General features: G+C 33.2%; 2 protein-coding genes, 1 long non-coding RNA gene and 1 pseudogene across 3 annotated transcripts; 1 reads left to right on the forward strand and 3 right to left on the reverse strand.

Annotated features, from left to right (window-relative positions):
• Positions 1-1,345: 1,345 nt before the first annotated feature.
• LOC114188664 (eukaryotic translation initiation factor 2 subunit 3-like) lies at positions 1,346-5,360 on the reverse strand. The gene is made up of 9 exons (XM_028077243.1): positions 5,114-5,360; positions 4,754-4,922; positions 4,420-4,481; positions 3,397-3,509; positions 3,214-3,316; positions 2,878-3,105; positions 2,568-2,786; positions 2,077-2,337; positions 1,346-1,939 (listed from the first exon to the last, which is right to left on the reverse strand). Exons 2-9 carry the CDS (start codon positions 4,857-4,859, stop codon positions 1,631-1,633), a joined length of 1,401 nt encoding a protein of 466 aa, XP_027933044.1. The 5' UTR covers positions 4,860-4,922; positions 5,114-5,360; the 3' UTR covers positions 1,346-1,630.
• Positions 5,361-7,176: 1,816 nt separating this feature from the next.
• On the forward strand, positions 7,177-7,925 carry LOC114186973. Its single transcript, XM_028075062.1, has 2 exons — positions 7,177-7,551; positions 7,630-7,925. Exons 1-2 carry the CDS (start codon positions 7,216-7,218, stop codon positions 7,870-7,872), a joined length of 579 nt encoding a protein of 192 aa, XP_027930863.1. The 5' UTR covers positions 7,177-7,215; the 3' UTR covers positions 7,873-7,925.
• A 1,569-nt stretch (positions 7,926-9,494) lies between these two features.
• Positions 9,495-16,155, reverse strand: LOC114188300 (annotated as a pseudogene).
• Positions 16,156-16,160: 5 nt separating this feature from the next.
• Positions 16,161-16,624, reverse strand: LOC114187294. The gene is made up of 4 exons (XR_003605221.1): positions 16,591-16,624; positions 16,436-16,504; positions 16,285-16,353; positions 16,161-16,203 (listed from the first exon to the last, which is right to left on the reverse strand). It is a non-coding gene; the product is annotated as an uncharacterized LOC114187294 (long non-coding RNA).
• Positions 16,625-17,819: the final 1,195 nt, after the last annotated feature.

Here is a 17,819-nt window from a genome sequence, read left to right on the forward strand (position 1 = left end):
GTGGGAGTTCTCCTATGATTTGAAGAAAAAATATCCAAGTTTTAATCGTTGAGAATAAGAATTTTTTGAAAGTCAAGGAATTGATACAAAAAGATTAATAAGAAAACTACATATTACTAAGAAAGTTGCATCACAACCTATCAATTTAATTCTGATTGATAATCAAAAATAATTTTAATTATTCCATTAGCATTTTTATTTATGGCATTATATTTCTATATTTCTATAAATAAACCAACTCTAAAGAGTGTAGGAGCATGTCAATTTTAAATAATGATATTGTAATTTTTTCTCAATTTAATACATCTCACGAATTCTATTCATTCATATTGGAATTCCTATAGTTTTGTAGTTCTTTGAATAGTTTTATTCCTAATTCTACCTACATCATTGAGATGATCGCTGATGCAGAAGTAAATCAATGAGCCATGGTTTGGAATCTCAAGTTTGCTGAAGGAGTGGAAAAACTTTCACTGTGAGTATGATAGTTTCCTTCTTTTTGAACTCACTGTTGGTTTTCTTTGATATCAGGGCTGTCAGATGGAGTGACAACTGGACCTTTCCAGGAATTTAAAGAATCATTCTTGTTCTTAGTTTGTTTTCCAAGCATATGACATATTCAAAACTAAACACATAAAAAAGGGAATGACATATCCCATAGGACCCAACTAATATTTTATTTGCTTGTAAAAATAGGCACCATAATGATCACACCGCAATAAATAATGTGACAAGGGAGAGCGTATAGATAAAGAAATTAAGTCAAAAATTGGATTACCTAAACTCTCTGAAGGTACAACCAGTACATGTGTTCGGGCCAAACAAGAGCAGTCTTCGGAATTTCCTTTGATGCCTTAACGACAATAATGACCTTTTGAGCTCCATCAGAACATATTACTGCTTCCCTCGCCTCTGTTGTTCTCGACTCATCCGTTCCAGCAATCCCATAGAAATTGTTTAGGTCAACAGATGTCACTCAATAACCTTCAAACTCAGATGTACGTTCATTATAAACAAGGGGATGGAACACGAGCATGTTTAAGATCACAAGTTTTCTCTTAAGTGGTCGAGCTCTACTAGAATATCATAAACCACAATGCAACATGCCTCCAAGCAGTGACAGAACAATCTGTCAGGATTCTTTTAACCACAACTCAAACCTTCAGTGCTACAGTACGGCATCAAACCGTTTTCTCAACATTTTACCGACATAGAATCAAATCATTTGGGTTAACCCGTACCATATCATTTAGTTTACCCATATCAAATCATTTGCGTTTACGTTCCCACACTCATTGTGCAGGTTGTCTCAAACAAACTAGCTTTTAAAATAAGATTGGGAAACTCGTTGTGAACTCATTGACAAGTCTATAAAGGTTTTCTTTTTAACCCAACACGATGTCACTAATCGACAGGACCCACAACTCATTGAACTTCAATAATAGTTACATGGGCAAAATATAACAATAACGATGAGAAAGAGAAAACAAAAAATAGACAACAATCAAAACGTTTTTCTCGCCACCTCACAAAAATGGTTCGCAACAATTGTCTCCCTTCAGAATATCTAAATTGTTTTAGGGTTTTTATGGCTGCTGCAGGTGTTTCCTGTGGTGTGTCTTGCCTGCGTTCAACTGAGATGGGGGGCAGGAGGGACGTCAAGGGTGATTCCTGCTTGGATTTGGCCCCATCCAATAAGACGCCAATGCTTCTCAACACGTCGACTAAGTGCTATCTTCTCACCCTTGCTAGTACACACAGGGGATGTAAGTTGCAACTTTGCCAAGTCATTCTTCACAGCAATTACTCTAGCCCCCGTTGACATTGATCCTATGTTCAACATTAGCATCTCTCCTTTCGTCAGCTTCGATACCTTCCCCTGTCTCTCAGACCCTTTTGTTCGGACGCCAAGAAGCCGTCTAAGAAGGAAAAAGTTTACCTGCAAGACCAATACAGAATAAGGTTCAGCAAGAAATAAAGCTGCTAAAAAGATCTTTATCATAACTCATCTTATTAATTGTAAAACTCAACTCATTAATGGCAGCAAGCACAAATGAACAATTAAGAATAACTTACCTCAAGTTCAACAAAAACCTCAGGTAGGGATCCAACCTCTCCTAGAACTTGACCTACCAACCTATCAGCTCGTGTCAGTGTGGGATCCATCGTTGTCCCAACACCAATCAGGCCCCCAGGTACAGCAAATTGAAGCTCATTTTGTTCAGCATACAATGAAACTATTCTTGAATATATTGGTGTGCATCGGATATTTCCACTCTCATCTTTAACAACAATCCCAGGTCGAACTTCAATGAATTGATTCACCTTCAAAACACCCTGTAAAGAAAATTTGTCAGGCGAGTCTGTCCTTGGTCTTTTAAACCACGCCACACATACCAGACAGTGTTAATTTCATTTGTTGACTTCGCTTTAGAAATAAAAGTAGCATGTATTAAACATTATATAAGTTATGCATTCCAGACATCATCAGTGATTTTAATACCTTCAAGTCATGACAACAACGCAAAATCAAGCATGACTTATAGGAAATTGATCAAAAGACTTACCCTCAAAATGCTTCCACCAGCTACACCTCCTTTTATTTCATCAACCTCAAAACCAGGTTTATTGACATCAAATGACCGGATCACGATCATATTAGGTGGAGAAACAAAGTTCCTCTCAGGGATTGGGATCTTCTTCACAATATACTCACACACAACATCAATATTATACTTTAATTGTGCTGAAATGGGTACTACTGGTGCACCATCAGCAACAGTTCCCTGTAAGTCACAAAAGAAATAGAACAATTATCATGTAGGTTATTGAAAAGGAATCCACTTGTGTAAAAGAAATCTCTTTAAAGAAACTTACCTGTATAAACTTTGAAATTGCTTCATGCTGATTGATTGCCACATTTTCCTGAATCAAGTCAACCTTGTTCTGAAGGATTATTATATGCTGTAGACGCATAATTTCCACAGCAGCTAAGTGCTCAGAGGTTTGTGGTTGTGGGCAGCTTTCATTAGCAGCTATCAGTAGTAAAGCTCCATCCATGATTGCTGCTCCATTAAGCATAGTAGCCATGAGAATATCATGTCCCTACAAAAATTGGTAAAGTAAAAACAAATATCTCACTTGTGAAAACAAACCATGCATTATACATGATAAAAAGCGGCCCTAAATAATAATGCAAATCCAGGACTTTACCGGACAATCCACAAATGAAACATGTCTCAGCAATTTCATCTTGCTGTTTTCAAACCCTGGCACATCACACATAGGACTATCTTCTTTCCCACTTCCATAAGCCCTGTAAGAAAAAATTGATCAGCTCCAAAAAGTAAAAAATAACCTGATATGATAATGACAAATGTAAAAATAAACACCCACTTGTAGCACATAGGCCTTGAACACCGTTCATCTTCACACTTGTATATTTTTGCATTTGCATAGCCAAGCTTGATTGTAATGTTACGCTCCAACTCATTTTTGAAACGCACAGTCTGCATAACATACGTGGAAACAATAGGTCCACAGTTTAAATATCCAAAGATAAAGGAAATGTGTGTTAAGAATAAAATATGACATGTTAATGTGTAATCCTGCCTTTTAAAACAGAAAATGAACAAAAATGTAACAAACAAATTGATCTAGATGCTGTCAAACAACCCCATTCTCTACATAGAGATAACCACTTCCTAGAGCAAGGCTTCCACAAACAGAAAAGATAACCCAAGTCAGGCTTCCATATACAAAATATAATTTATCATCGCCAAACTAAAATGTACATATGGAAACAAACCCACCAGCCCTGTTTTACAAGCTGCATGTACCCACATATTTAGGTTAACTAAATATATAAATCATCAGCAATAACCAGAATTAAGGTGATGAGCAAATAACTGTTCTGTCCATTCGAAAAAAAATACATCAATAATCTATGTTTAAATGGGTTCCTGATAAAAAACCATTCCTGAACATCATGTTCAATGGATTATGTACATCCATTGTCCATTATATAGTTACACACTACAATCCTCAACTCTACTACCCAACAAAAGTGTATTAGTAAAACCTAGGTCCCACATCAATTAGAGATAGTGTCAAAATATGGTACAAAAGTGGGGACAATCTTCACTTTATAAATTGATTTTGTAGGATTGATTTAAATTTAAATCACTTTGTTAGGTGACATCAGAGTCTATCCTAAATCGATTAAAAGGGTCACTCACCATGTTATACACGAACCAAGCCCAATAATCCTAGACATGAAGTAGTGTATTGAGAAAAACTCAAGTCTCTCATTGACTATATATATGGGGGCAATCCTCACCATATAAACAGGTTTTATACTGTTCTGATAAACCAAAATCACTTTTTAAGAAAGAGAAACATTCCAAGACAAAAGAATACCTGGACACCTGAAATTGCTTTCACAACTGTTGACTTGCCATGTGCCACATGACCAATAGTGCCTATCATGATGCAATTCAATATATCAACCGTCACAGATGGAAAAGATGCTTACAGAATTGAAGTTGTAAAAGTTTACTTTTCATGTGGCATCAGTGTAAAGATTTCTATACTGCCAACCAATTAGAAATCACCGTGTATGACTTTCAAAATATTTTTTAAGAAAGTAAACAGTTCTAACATACATCGCAATTGGATGGTAAAACTTTTTACACCATCAGTGCATTTTAATTACATTCTAAGTGCTAAATCACAAAATGTGAGAAAATATTACCAATATTAATAGTAGCTTGCCGAGATATGACTTCTGGTGAAAGTGGATGCAACTTTGTGACATCCAACTTACTCAGGTCTTGTTCCATCAAACCCTTCCGCGACATTTTGAAAGCTTCCAATGGGATCTTAAGTTGTGAAACTAATTTATGACTTGACAACAAAACTATCTGCAAGCATAATCGTACACAACAACAAAAAACCAGCATCAGAAGCTACAATTTTTTTTTTCTCAAAGTATGTATATAATATGTTTGACAACAGAATATAGTTGGCGAGTCCAGAGGGCGTTTCTTTTTAACCCAAAACGACGCCATTGATCGTCATTTCTTGTGCGGAAATAAAAAAAAAAAAAACTCACCGCGATTAGGTTCGTTCTTCTCCTTCGCCTCGCGGATTAGGGTTCGCCGTTCTGGTCTCTATTCGCTGCTCCGTGCCGTTCTATTCTCCGGTCACGCCAAACTCCTCGTCGTTTAGCCGCGTGTTGGTGCGTCGTTCTCTCTGGTCGCGGTTCTCACTGCTCGCAGTTCTCTCCAATCGCGGATGCAGTTCTCTCCGCTGGCCGTTCTGATCTCTTCGCGTGGTGTTCTGCTCTTTGGGTTAGAAAGCATTTTTGAACTTTTTATTTTGAATAATTTTTTTCCCACAAATTAATTGAATAACTAAATTCTTCTTACCTCAATAAAATTTGGTATTTGCAATTAAGATATATAAAAATAATGGTTAAAATATTTTTTTTTTCCAATTTTCGTCGAGTCTCGTAAAATAAGTTCTAATTTTGGTTTTGTGTTCAAATAGATTCCTATTTTTATTAATTTTGTTCAATTGAGTTCTTTTTTCCTAACAACTAGTAGGAGACCCGTGCATACGCACGGGTCGTGTTTTTTTGCATTGAAACTTTGATTATGTTGAAAAATATAATTTAATATTTTTATGTATAAATAAATAATTATTGAAAGAAAATATTTTGAAGATTTGAATACTTAATTTAATAATATGTAGCGATTACATGAATTTAAGGATATGTTATTGATATAGTTAGGTGAAATGAAGTATTATTATTTATTTATTATAATTGATAATAAATTAGTTGTAAGGTAGATTTAAGTATATTTGTAATATGTAATTTAATTTGTTGTAATATATATTGTTATTTAATGTTATTGGATATAGATGATTTATTTCGATTTAAAAGTTTTGAAATGGTTGATTTGTTAGTGTGAGTATATGAAATGATTATACTTATTAAGTAAATATAATATATTATAATTACGAAGAATTAATTAATTTGATGTAGTATATTTAAATTTCTTAATTTTGTTTATGTTTGTAACGTTAATGATTTAAAAGTTTATTATTTGTTGGTAAATTTAAATTTAAAATCATAACTATTAAATTTGGAATATAAGGAGATTAAGATTTTAATTGATAAAAAAACCTATTAGTAGATTTTTGAGACTGAATCAGAGACGTTATTTTTTTTGGTTGAAATTATTAATATCATTAAATTAGAAATAAGATATTTAAGGGAATACGAAGAGTTGGCGGCAAAAGGAATAATGGATAGTCTTGTCAACGTGCTCAGACTGATATTGTGCAAGATTTTTTCTAAACGTCAGAAGGTTTGGATGTGCAACAAAACGTTTCCTTTATTTTAGTTAAAAGGAGATATCGTGGCTGTAGCTTTTTTTGTTCATAAACGAAGAAGAAAAACAGTACTCCTCAGCAATCACAGAACCGTCCAACTATCAATGTCTGCCTCCAAAGATTTCAGCTTCACCAATTTCTACCAAAACTCTGTCATGGTGATGGAACCCTTAGAGGTTAGTTCGTTTGCATGTTCTGTTTTTTAATGTTTTGTATGTTTGACGTATACAGTTGGTTTTTGGACGAAAGTTTATATTTTTCTTCCATCCTTTGGTTCAAGCATGTCCATAAAGTTTTATACAGTTGTTATTTTGAAGGAAGTTTGTGTTTTTATGCATTACAGGAATTTTTGGAGTTTGAAGAAGGATTTTATGAACAATGGGGCAAATCTCTACTGCCGGGGACAAATTTTTTCAGTGATCCGAGAGGAAACGTGATCAACATAGAGTTTGAACCCAGTTTTCTTCTTTAGAGACAGTTCCGTGCGGTAGAGCAGCTGATGGGTTTTTATGATCTAAACGATGTTTATTACGTCGTTAGCCTTTACTGTGGAGATCGCTACTTTCGTATGAGATTGTTCGATCTGGACTGGACTGAAGTGGTGTATCCTGGTAGAAGGAACAATGGTCTAGCACGTGACCCTCTGTCCTCAGTCAGATTTTTCCAAGCCTTTAGAGTGCAGTTCATTCCAAACACGGTATGTAAGTTTAATAATTTTTTTTAATTTTTACTTAACATTTGTTGTTATTTTTACTAATATAGGGTTTCTGTTGGTTGTTGTGGTAGCTGTTGATAATCTTGCCCGAGTACTTCCAAATGTTTTGTCAGGATAAAATTTCGTTTAACCATCTGGTGAAGTTATATGATCCTTTGGGCAAAAAATTTGAAATTTTTGTGGATACAGATGAGGGTGGAAGGATGGTGTTATTTGGATTTTGTCAGTATGTTGCATACTACGAGTTCGTTTCTCCTTGTTTCCTACATTTAAATTATGTAGGAAACAATGTCTTTGTTCACAGGATCTTCTCGGTGGAAGGAGTTGAAATTGATTATAGTAGAGATTTGCAGGCTGGTGGTAGCAACCAACTTGAAGTTGGTTCTGTTGATTGTGAGAAAATATTAAGTTCTTATGATGTTCATTCATCTTCTTTGGTATGGCTGATAGTTGTAGTTATTACTTAATAATTTTGGTTTATATTTATCTTCCTGACAATATTTCTTTGAATGTAGTATCTGGATTCAAAATTTGTGAAAGAAGGCTTGGTGAAAGGGAGAAAAAACTATGTTCTGACGAATGGCCATGCACAATTCTGGAACTGCAAGATTCGATGGACAGGCAGGAGTTCATTTGAATGTTATCTGACTTGTGGTTGGAAGAAATACTGTCAAGAGAATGGGTTGGTTGCGGGAGATCGTGTTAGATTTATGGTGCAGACTGACCAAAGCAACGTCATCCAAATTCTGAAGATTTAGCATGTATATGTATTTGTAGTTATTTTGGTCTGTAAAACGAATGTATGGCACGTATGAACAATGTGTATTTAGTTTTCTTTATTTGAACAGAACTAATATTTTGTATGCCAACATTGATATTTTTGGTATGTTGGCATTAATGTTTGTGTAATATTTTGTATCTGAATATTAACCTTTTATGGTATGTTGTCATCTTTGTTTATAAAGACCAGTATATATAATATTCAATGAAGTATGTATTGTAATTATATGTGGTATTTAGGATTCGTGAATGTTGAATAATTTAATTTTAGTACTTTATATTATTTTTAAGTAGATTATTAGAGAAAAGAAAGATTTGAATAATTTTAAAAAATATATTGGGAAATTAAAATTGTGAACTTGTACATTATTTGAATATCAAATAACTTAGAATAAATTAAAATAATATATTGGTATATTTTGCATTATATGAAACGTAGAGCAGAAAATATTAAAACTTAAGCAACTATTTTGAATAGCAATTGTTAAATAAAATTGGAAATTTATAAGTATTATTATATTTTGCACTATACGAAACGTAGAGGAAGAAAAATTTAAAGTTAATGAATTCTTAATAGCTATTGGTAAATAAAATTGGAAATTTATAAGTATTATTACGTAAAAATCAATCCTAATTCATTGGATATAAGTATTGTGATTGAGAAAATAATTTACTATAGAAAATGAAATTAATGAAATAATGTGTAGTATCAAAATTAATAATTCAATTTGAAGAACTAAGATTTATAATAATGCTAAATATCTAAATAAACTATAATAAGTTAAAGATGTTAACATTTGTTAGTATTATTATCCTTAACTGAATTGAAAAAGTAATTCCTCGAGTTCATGATTTCATGTACTCAATATCTGTAGGATAGTCATAATTATAATAGTTATTTGATATATGAAAATGGATCACGATTTCTAGAGCTTATAACAATAATTATGTCAACTATGTGGGAGGTGCGGTAAAGAATGATGGTTGTTTGCTTAGTAAATAGTCATTATTAATTGGGCTACTTATAGGTTTTAGAGTGTTGGTTTACCTGAATAAATTAATAATGTGACAGTTATGTTATGAAGGTCCATGGCATAATTATGGTGGTGTGATTAGTAAGTATATTGAGTATCAATTGGGCTGAACATAGGTTCGAGAATTTTTTTTTCATAAATAATTATTATACGACGTTAGATAGGCACTATTTGATGTGATTGTGGTAGGCGTGCGAAATAATTATGTTGGTGTGAATAATAAGTAATAATAGTCGTTTGTTGAATATGTGCATTTATTATATGTTGTTTGGTTTGTTTGGTGTATGGTAGATTAGAATTTTAATGCATCTGCCAAAATAAGCACATATTCAAGGAATACAAATGGTAAAAAGAAGATATAATAAACCAACGTAAATAATGACAGAAGGAACCAATTTACTTACATCTCCATCTTTTCCTTCAATGCATTCAAACAAAAACTTAAAACAGGACAACAATTCAACATAAGAATGCAGCACAATCAACGATTGATATCTTCAAAAGTAGCCTCTGACAGGAATTTTAGACAAAATACAGGAACACAGGTATGTTACCATACAATACAGTCATACATTGTTAAAAACTTCTTTGAAAACTACATTTGTCGTAGTAGTCAAAGGTTTGTTTTCATTGTCATGGATTAAAATCTTTAATCCGGATTTGCTTTTAACTCTAGAAGCTGCAACATATAATTGACCATGACTAAAAACTGGTGTTGGCAAATACAACCCAACACAATCTAAAGATTGTCCTTGAGATTTGTTAATGGTCATAGCATAAGACAACATGATCGGGAATTGTCTTCTAATCAGCTTGAATGGCCAAGGGGACTGGGATGGTGACATGGACATACGTGGAATGTAGATCTCAGTTCCTTTTGATTTTCCAGTAATAATCTTTGCACTGATTACATGATTTGCAAGTTTAGTCACTATTAATCGGCTACCTTACACAAACCTTGAGATTGATCCAAATTTCTTAAGAGCATAATTGGAGCACCAACCTTTAGCTTGATACTATGATTTGGTAGTCCAGATGTTCTTAAAGAATTTAGAAATTCAGGTGTAATACCATCGTATGCTTCAGCTTCTGCTGGCTCAGAGGTATCTATGCAGTCGGAGCTTAGATATTCTTTAATTTCTCCTGAAACACATGAATCAGATCAAGTTCACAAATCTTAGTGATGATTTAGTAAATTCTTAATTATGTATAATGACTGACCTGGAATTGGTTCCAAAACAGATTGATTAATTTGATCAACAGTTTCAATTCGACTGGCTAGAATAGCTCTTGATATGAGGAACCCTTCATCTTTGTACTTTTGCATTAATCCTGGATATGTGCTATTGACAATGGCTTGGATAGGATCATTATATTCTGATATTAGTAATTCTGATGGGATTTCTATGTCAACTAATCCATCGTTTGGTTCATTCAATGCACCATTGCCAATTTTTATTATCCAGGAAGAAAACTCTTCAATTTCAGCTATAGTAGACTGTTGTAACCCATTTTGCAACAGCCGCATGTTCTTTGTCAAATTCATAATCTGGCAATGATCCCAAAGATAGGATGAGTTGATAGTAGCATGAACAATATCAGACCTGCTTCCACGTGGAATAACAGGCAGTATTTGTCTAAAATCTCCTCCAAAAACAACTACTTTGCCACAAAAAATTGAATCAGTTTTGTTCTTTTCCCTCATGATGTCTTTTAAAGTACGATCCAATGCTTCAAAACAATACTTGTGAGTCATTGGTGCTTCATCCCAAATTATTAGGTTTGCCAATTTCATCAACTCTGATAGTTCACTACCTTTTGTAATGTTGCAAACAGAGTGCTCTAATGTAGGAACAGGAATCTTGAATTTAGAATGAGCTGTCCTACCTCCAGGCAATAACAATGAAGCTATGCCACTTGATGCAACTGTCAACACTATTTTTCCTTCAGATCGAAGAGCAGAAGATAATGTAGTCCACATAAAAGTTTTCCCGGTTCCACCATAACCGTATAAAAAGAACATCCCCCCTTCATCATGATGAACAACATCTATAATCTGTTGAAAAATATGTCTTTGCTCTTCTACAATTGGTTAGAATTTATTAAGTTATATTTGAATGTCTTCATGAATAATGCATGGAGAAAAGAACACAAACCTGTCATACGGTTAAAGTTAGATTCAAATACATGTAGCTCATCATCCTTGTTGTAATCAAGTTCTGCATATACCAATCTATTTCCACAATAATCTACCACAAAATGATTGGGATAAGGCATAGATGGCCATTCCTTTAATGTTCTCCTGTTATTCTGCAAGAGCTTCTCAATTTCAATCAAAGTCAAATTTTGAAGAGTTTCAATATTGAGAATGAGTTCTGCAACACAAAAATTGAGTTAACATACTTGGAACATGAAACAATCATTTCATATGCTTTAATTCATTGTACTTTGATTTCTAGCAACCATCCGTTCGTTGTATTCCATCAGATAACCATTCCCATGTTTTACTCCACAGCTCTTCAGGTTTTAAGACACTATTTGACATAAGGATGGCTACAAATAATTTCCTTAAGAAATGTCCAGATCCTCAATCTTTAACTTCCTTAATAGCATCTACATATTCGGTATCTTCTGCTAAAAATCCATAAGCTTCACACGCTTCTCTAAATGTAGAATATATTATGTTGTCAACAGTTCGAAGATCTACATATGATTGTGGACCTTTTACTATTGTTAGCATCCTCCTTAAATAGAAAAGTTCACCACTTGCTGGGGGAACCCAGATAAGTCTGCCAATGGTGTTGCCCTTTTGTCTTGGTTTCCAACATCTTTGATTCTTGTTATAAACATACTTAGATACAAATTGAGGATATGTCAAATCCCTTGCATCAGAATATTTTGTGTTGCAGTCCATCCAGGTTGTAAACATTGACTCCTTAACTGTTGGTTTTGCAATGATTTCATCAATATCATCATCATCCTTGAAGTACACTGATTGCTCACCAGGCAAATGAAAAAATAGACGTTCAACAGCTGGATTTCTTCCATGAATAGGAAATGAAAATATTCTCCAACAGGCTTCACATGGGGAAATATATCTACAATCGATATACTGTTTGATTTCATCTGTCACAACTTGAGGTACATTCTCATCATTGCCATTGGAAACTATAGCAGCTGTAATTCTATCATATCCTTTATTGATGTACTTAAATAAGTACTTGATAGAATTGGAACGATTACACCATTCAACATTAACATGAGCTTGATATTTGACCAATATTGTAGGATTGTAAGGGACAACAAAACGATTATCTAGTTCTATGTCATTCTTGACAACAGTGATACCGTTGCTTCTTCGACGATAATGAGGAAAACCATCTTCTGCAATTGTGGTAGTATTTTGGTATTTCTTTGGATAAAATCTCGAACATGAACCATTCTTCATGCATGGAGATGATCTATTAGATAATCCACATGGTCCGTGCATCATATGTTCTTTGACACAGGCATACAATTGTGGCTCCTTTTTGGCACATGGTATTTCAGCTGAAATGACCTTATCTATATCCAAGGCTGTTGGATATTTGCTAGAAGGATGTAAGAATATTAGCAAATGAGCATGTGGTAAACCTCGTTTCTGAAATTCAATACTATACATGTCTGTTAAACACAAATTAACAATTACGTTGTTAGAAGGGTATAATAGTGCAAAATTTGGCCTTCAATCATCAAAATATTAGAACTTACATGCTATTACTCTGTCCAATATATGCTTTTTGGTTAAATCTAATAGCAAATGATCAAATTTGATTCTAAACACTCTTGCAATAATATCTGGCCGGTCTGAAGGACTTAACTTTGAACTCTTTAATATTCTAGATATCTCTGGCCATTTCGGGTTGCAAGTAAAAGTTAGAAAAAGATCTGGGAATCCTACATGACCACATATTGCCATTCCATCAAAATATAATTGATCCATAAATCTTCTGCCACCAACAAAGCTTGATGGAAGCACAAATCATTTTCCTTTTTCAGAGGCATCAGTTTGGCTTTCATTACTTGGTTGACAAAGGTTATTATACTTATCAACCCTCAATTTTGATTGATGGTTTCTGATGAATGATAATCTTTCTGACTCAATCATTGTGTATCCATCAACAACAAATTGTTGGAACAATCTTCTAGATCTAAGTATAGTCATTGCCTCACAATCTCGAGTCTGAATTCTATAACAAAACCATTCCCTGATTGTTAACCGATTACGTTTTGATGCCAAAGAATCGCGATGAGTAATATCATGCCTATAACCATCTTCACCATATGGAAACAACAAAGGATATTGAAATCCCAAATAACTGGTGTGCAATTCATTTATTCTTTGTAGCTTACTTGTCCTGCTTTCCATAATAATATCTCTAGGAAAAGCGCTATCAACATCGCCAACGATTAATGCAGCTACTTCTGACACCATTGGCATGTTGTATATTCGTCCATCTTTTTGCCTATCTGCGATAAGCCTCAGCTTTAGATCATGAAATGGTTGTTCTGCATATCGATCCCTAGCCATTCTGAAAGATTTGCAATGTACATTGTACTTATCAAGCATCTGAGTTAGTGTTCTGACTATTTCAGCATCAATATCATTATGGTTCCTACAATGTCATTGAATTTCAAATCAAAATGATAGCCTCATTATATTCAGAATTCAGAAAGCATAATAATAGTTAACCTCAAAGATTGAATTCTATTGTGTATCTCGTTATCAGTATCATATATGTAGAGCTGAGCAAACTTTGGTTGTTTTCCAAGTGGTGGCAGAAGACTACCAATTCGATGACATGACTGGCCATGAACTCTTAAATTTGGTGGTCCACGTCCATTGTTATATTTATTGTCAATTTTTGCTCCAGGAGATGTGAATGCAAACATCATGTTGTATGTTCTAATGTGTTGTTGATAACTTCGACTTTGTTTAGAATCAGATTGAAACAGAAGTTGTTGAAGCTCATCAGGGGGGTCTTTTAACATTGGCAATTGAACTTTGCCATTACCACAACAAAGTTGAAATTTGGGATTAACACTGGCATGACTTTTGTCAATACGTTCTTCATACCACATATGACCTTGGCAATGCTGACAAACATAGATTGGATCCCCTATATCTGCATACAACTTGCAAAGGAATAAATTAGTGAGTTTATATTAGCATAGATCATTGAAAAAATATATGACAATAAATGTTTTTAGAAGACTTATCTTTCTTTGTTATTGATGAATTCGTAGCTCATTTCATACTCTGCATGACTTTCTGCAAAATAAGTATTCATGTAATTTATGTAATATAATTGTAATCAAACTGATATAATTAATTTTTTTGACCAAGGATATGAATATTCATTTCCTTATTATAACTTAATTTTACCTTCTACATGGGAATTAGATGAATCTGAATTACCTTCGCTTAATTGTAGTTCATCAATGACTTCTAACTGCACAGATTCAGTTCCCATGCTGGAATCATTGGTTGTTGTGACCATATTAACAGTGGCTTCAAATCTATGGAGAAGATTTTGTTGCTTTCTTCTGCTTCCACCAATATCTCTTTGCTCATTCACCAAAGTAGGATGTGGACCTTTCATTTGTAATTCCGTATGACACCTTTCTTCATTCACAAAAAAACTTGTTACATCAGCTAATGGTGTACAATTTCGTCTTTTTGTTTCAGGGTGTTTCTGTTGTATGCACGTAGCATTCATCCTCTTGTGTTGGATTATTTGTTTCCTTTTTAATCTTGCACTTGTACTGGACTTGGTATTTTCATTATCCATCCTAATAGATAAAACTGTACATGAAAATAATTAACATAGCAATACAACATTTAAAAAAATATCTGTAAATGTTATGGAGACATTTTGTAATACGTATTGAAGATTTAAGACGAACTTCCTAGAAAACAATTGTAGATGAAATTAAAAAATCATCCAGCAGCCAAATAATACTCTTCATTGGTCAAATATAAAAGTTGTCTGGTTGAAGTCATCAGTAGCCTCACAAATCTGGTGTTCTACCATATTTTTGTATCTGCATAACAAAATTCTTCCTCAGATTCACATCATTGAAATATTTGGTGTACATGTTAATGGATGGAACAATCCATCCATTTTTACCGCCAAAAATAAAACGTGTATAAAGTAATAGTAGTACATCAGATATAATTAGGGTTATTAAATGGAGGTCATTTCAACTTAACATGTCTTATCTATCACATATACTGCATTTTCAATTCACCTAATTTAACATTAGGTGGAATAGCACAATCAAATATTAGGTTGAACAATTTTTCGTTCAGGGAAACCCATCAAAATCTTCTCCGTAATAGTAAATTGACTACTTCTCTGCAAATTTTAATGTTCAACAGTAGTATTAGATTTAAATGCTTGTCCTCTCAATCAATATAATGTCCTTTCAAGAAATCCAAAATCATCCCATCCAAACCAAAAAGTGCTTTAAATTCTAACTATTACAGTTTTTGCTCGTGCGTTGTATTATTATTTTCATGGATAACTTCTTTATTCAAACAATTTAATGAATTATAACAAAAAATGTATTATTATAGTTCTAATTAGCAATTCTATTTTGGGGCGCTTTGGATATAAATATTGTGATAGTATGATTATTATGTTGCATAATAATGACAATTAATGGTAGTATTAATTAATATTCAAACACCGTAGTAGTCATTATCCTTAATTTTTCTCTTAAATCATTACTAAATAATACTGAAAAACATATAGCAGTAATTTCATAAATTAACAATATAGTTAGTTGAAAAAAAAAAGATGTAAAATATAATAATAACAATAACGTTATATTACCATTTTATGATATTGTGTTCTACAATTTTGCACCACCAAAACTATTAAAGATGATTCACAAAATCCATAAGTACAATTCATCAAAACACAACCGGGATTGAGTCTACTATAGAAATTACAATATGGTTGACAAAGATAAAAACGTTCGCAAAAATATTTTAACAGACTTTTCTTGGGCACATTAATACATTTATAATTTCTCCTTTTTGATACTCTTCGTTGGCTTTGTAGTCTTTGTAGCTGATAACTGAGCTAGAGGAATATCTTCCAGAAAATCAAACTCCATGATACTTGATGGAATGTCTGGAACATCATCAATAGGAGCAGAAACATTTTTAGAGGGCGTCATACAGAAAACTATATCAGGTTCATCATCAGCGGTGGAAGAAAGGCACATCTGCAATGATGAACATAATCATGTTACACATTCAAGGAATCAGTTATATTATTATGCTAACTGAATTAAAATAATCCTTACCAATGAACTATCCGTATCAGCTGTTAAGTCACATGCAGCATTACCAATACATTCAGCAAGTTCAATTGCCTGCCAACATATATATAATTCATGTCAAACATTGTAAAACAATTTACCTCACAACCAAAATGACCATATTTAAAATACTTACTAAAGAAGTCCCGCTAGAAGTTGGTACATCAAGAAGACTGGCATTGCTACATTTACCAATAACCATTGGCTGCATAATTCATTTGCAATTACAATTTAAAAACAAAAACTATCATTGTTGTCATAACAAACAAAATCAAATTCAACTATACTTACTGAGGAATTGGAAGTATCAGGAACTATATCAGATGAACAACTAACAATACATTCACCAACAAAGCTTGCCTGTAAAGTGGTATAAAGAAATCAATTACTAATACGACTATGATTGATAATTCAGCTTATGAATACAAAATATTGCAATACTACCTCCTCCTGTTCCAGTAGTGCTTTAACGTGATCAATAATTTCCACGTCAGTAGAAACTCTCATAACTGAGGCAGGTCGGTTCTTTCCTTGTAGCTTAACCTTAAAAGCACAAATACATCCTAAAATAACATCTAGATCCTCTGGAAAACACTTTGGATCGTCTTCACCATGCTAATGTAAATCAAGTAGAAGAAAATAAATTATTAGTAACTTGTTTACAAAAATGATTCTTGTAAAATTAGTTAAGTTATAAAACATACTGCATTTCTTTTACCTTGATCATTTTCTTTCTCAAATCAGCAGCAGAAACACCAATTAAATTCATGCAATCTTGGTCCCAAAGCATGAAATTGGCCACCTTTTTCCCATCAGTCACTTGAATTTCCAGCTTGTATCTACAAAAATTTATATTACAAATAACACTATGACATAAGGCATAACATATAAATTAAAAATATACTAACCGGATTCTTGGAGAATCATTAAAAGCATCACAACTAAGACACTTAAAGGAACCAACTTCGTGAGTTCTTTTCGCACAAAAGTTACACACCAGATAATTCCATCCATCATTTCCCAAGTTAAATTTAAGTGTACGTGCAATAGTAACACAGAAAATCTCCTATATGAATACAAAAAAGGTCAATAATATGATCAACAAAAACAAAATAGATTTAAAAGAAAATTACAAACATAACAACTACCTCTAATACAGTCATAATCTCTGAAACACTTTTAACAACGGTTTTATACATAAACCTATCAACATGATTAATCTGTGAAGAGCCACTATATTGACTCCCCTCCTCAAAAGTTTCACTGCCACAGGTTCTACACACAACACATTTGTTAGTGTTTATGAAAAATAAAATAATGAAAAATACATGCCTAACATATAAACATACTCTGCGAATTGCTTCTTAAAATTGATCAGCTCAGGTATGTCATCGCCTATGATCAGTTTCGAACCATTCCAAGAATTAGACAGTGAAACTGGCCATGGACCTATACAAACAAATTAAATTAGATTAAATAATAATGATAATCTGAATATAGTACTGACGTTATTCATACCT

Source organism: Vigna unguiculata, chromosome 6 (genome assembly GCF_004118075.2).
Source record: "Vigna unguiculata cultivar IT97K-499-35 chromosome 6, ASM411807v1, whole genome shotgun sequence".
NCBI lineage: Eukaryota > Viridiplantae > Streptophyta > Magnoliopsida > Fabales > Fabaceae > Vigna > Vigna unguiculata.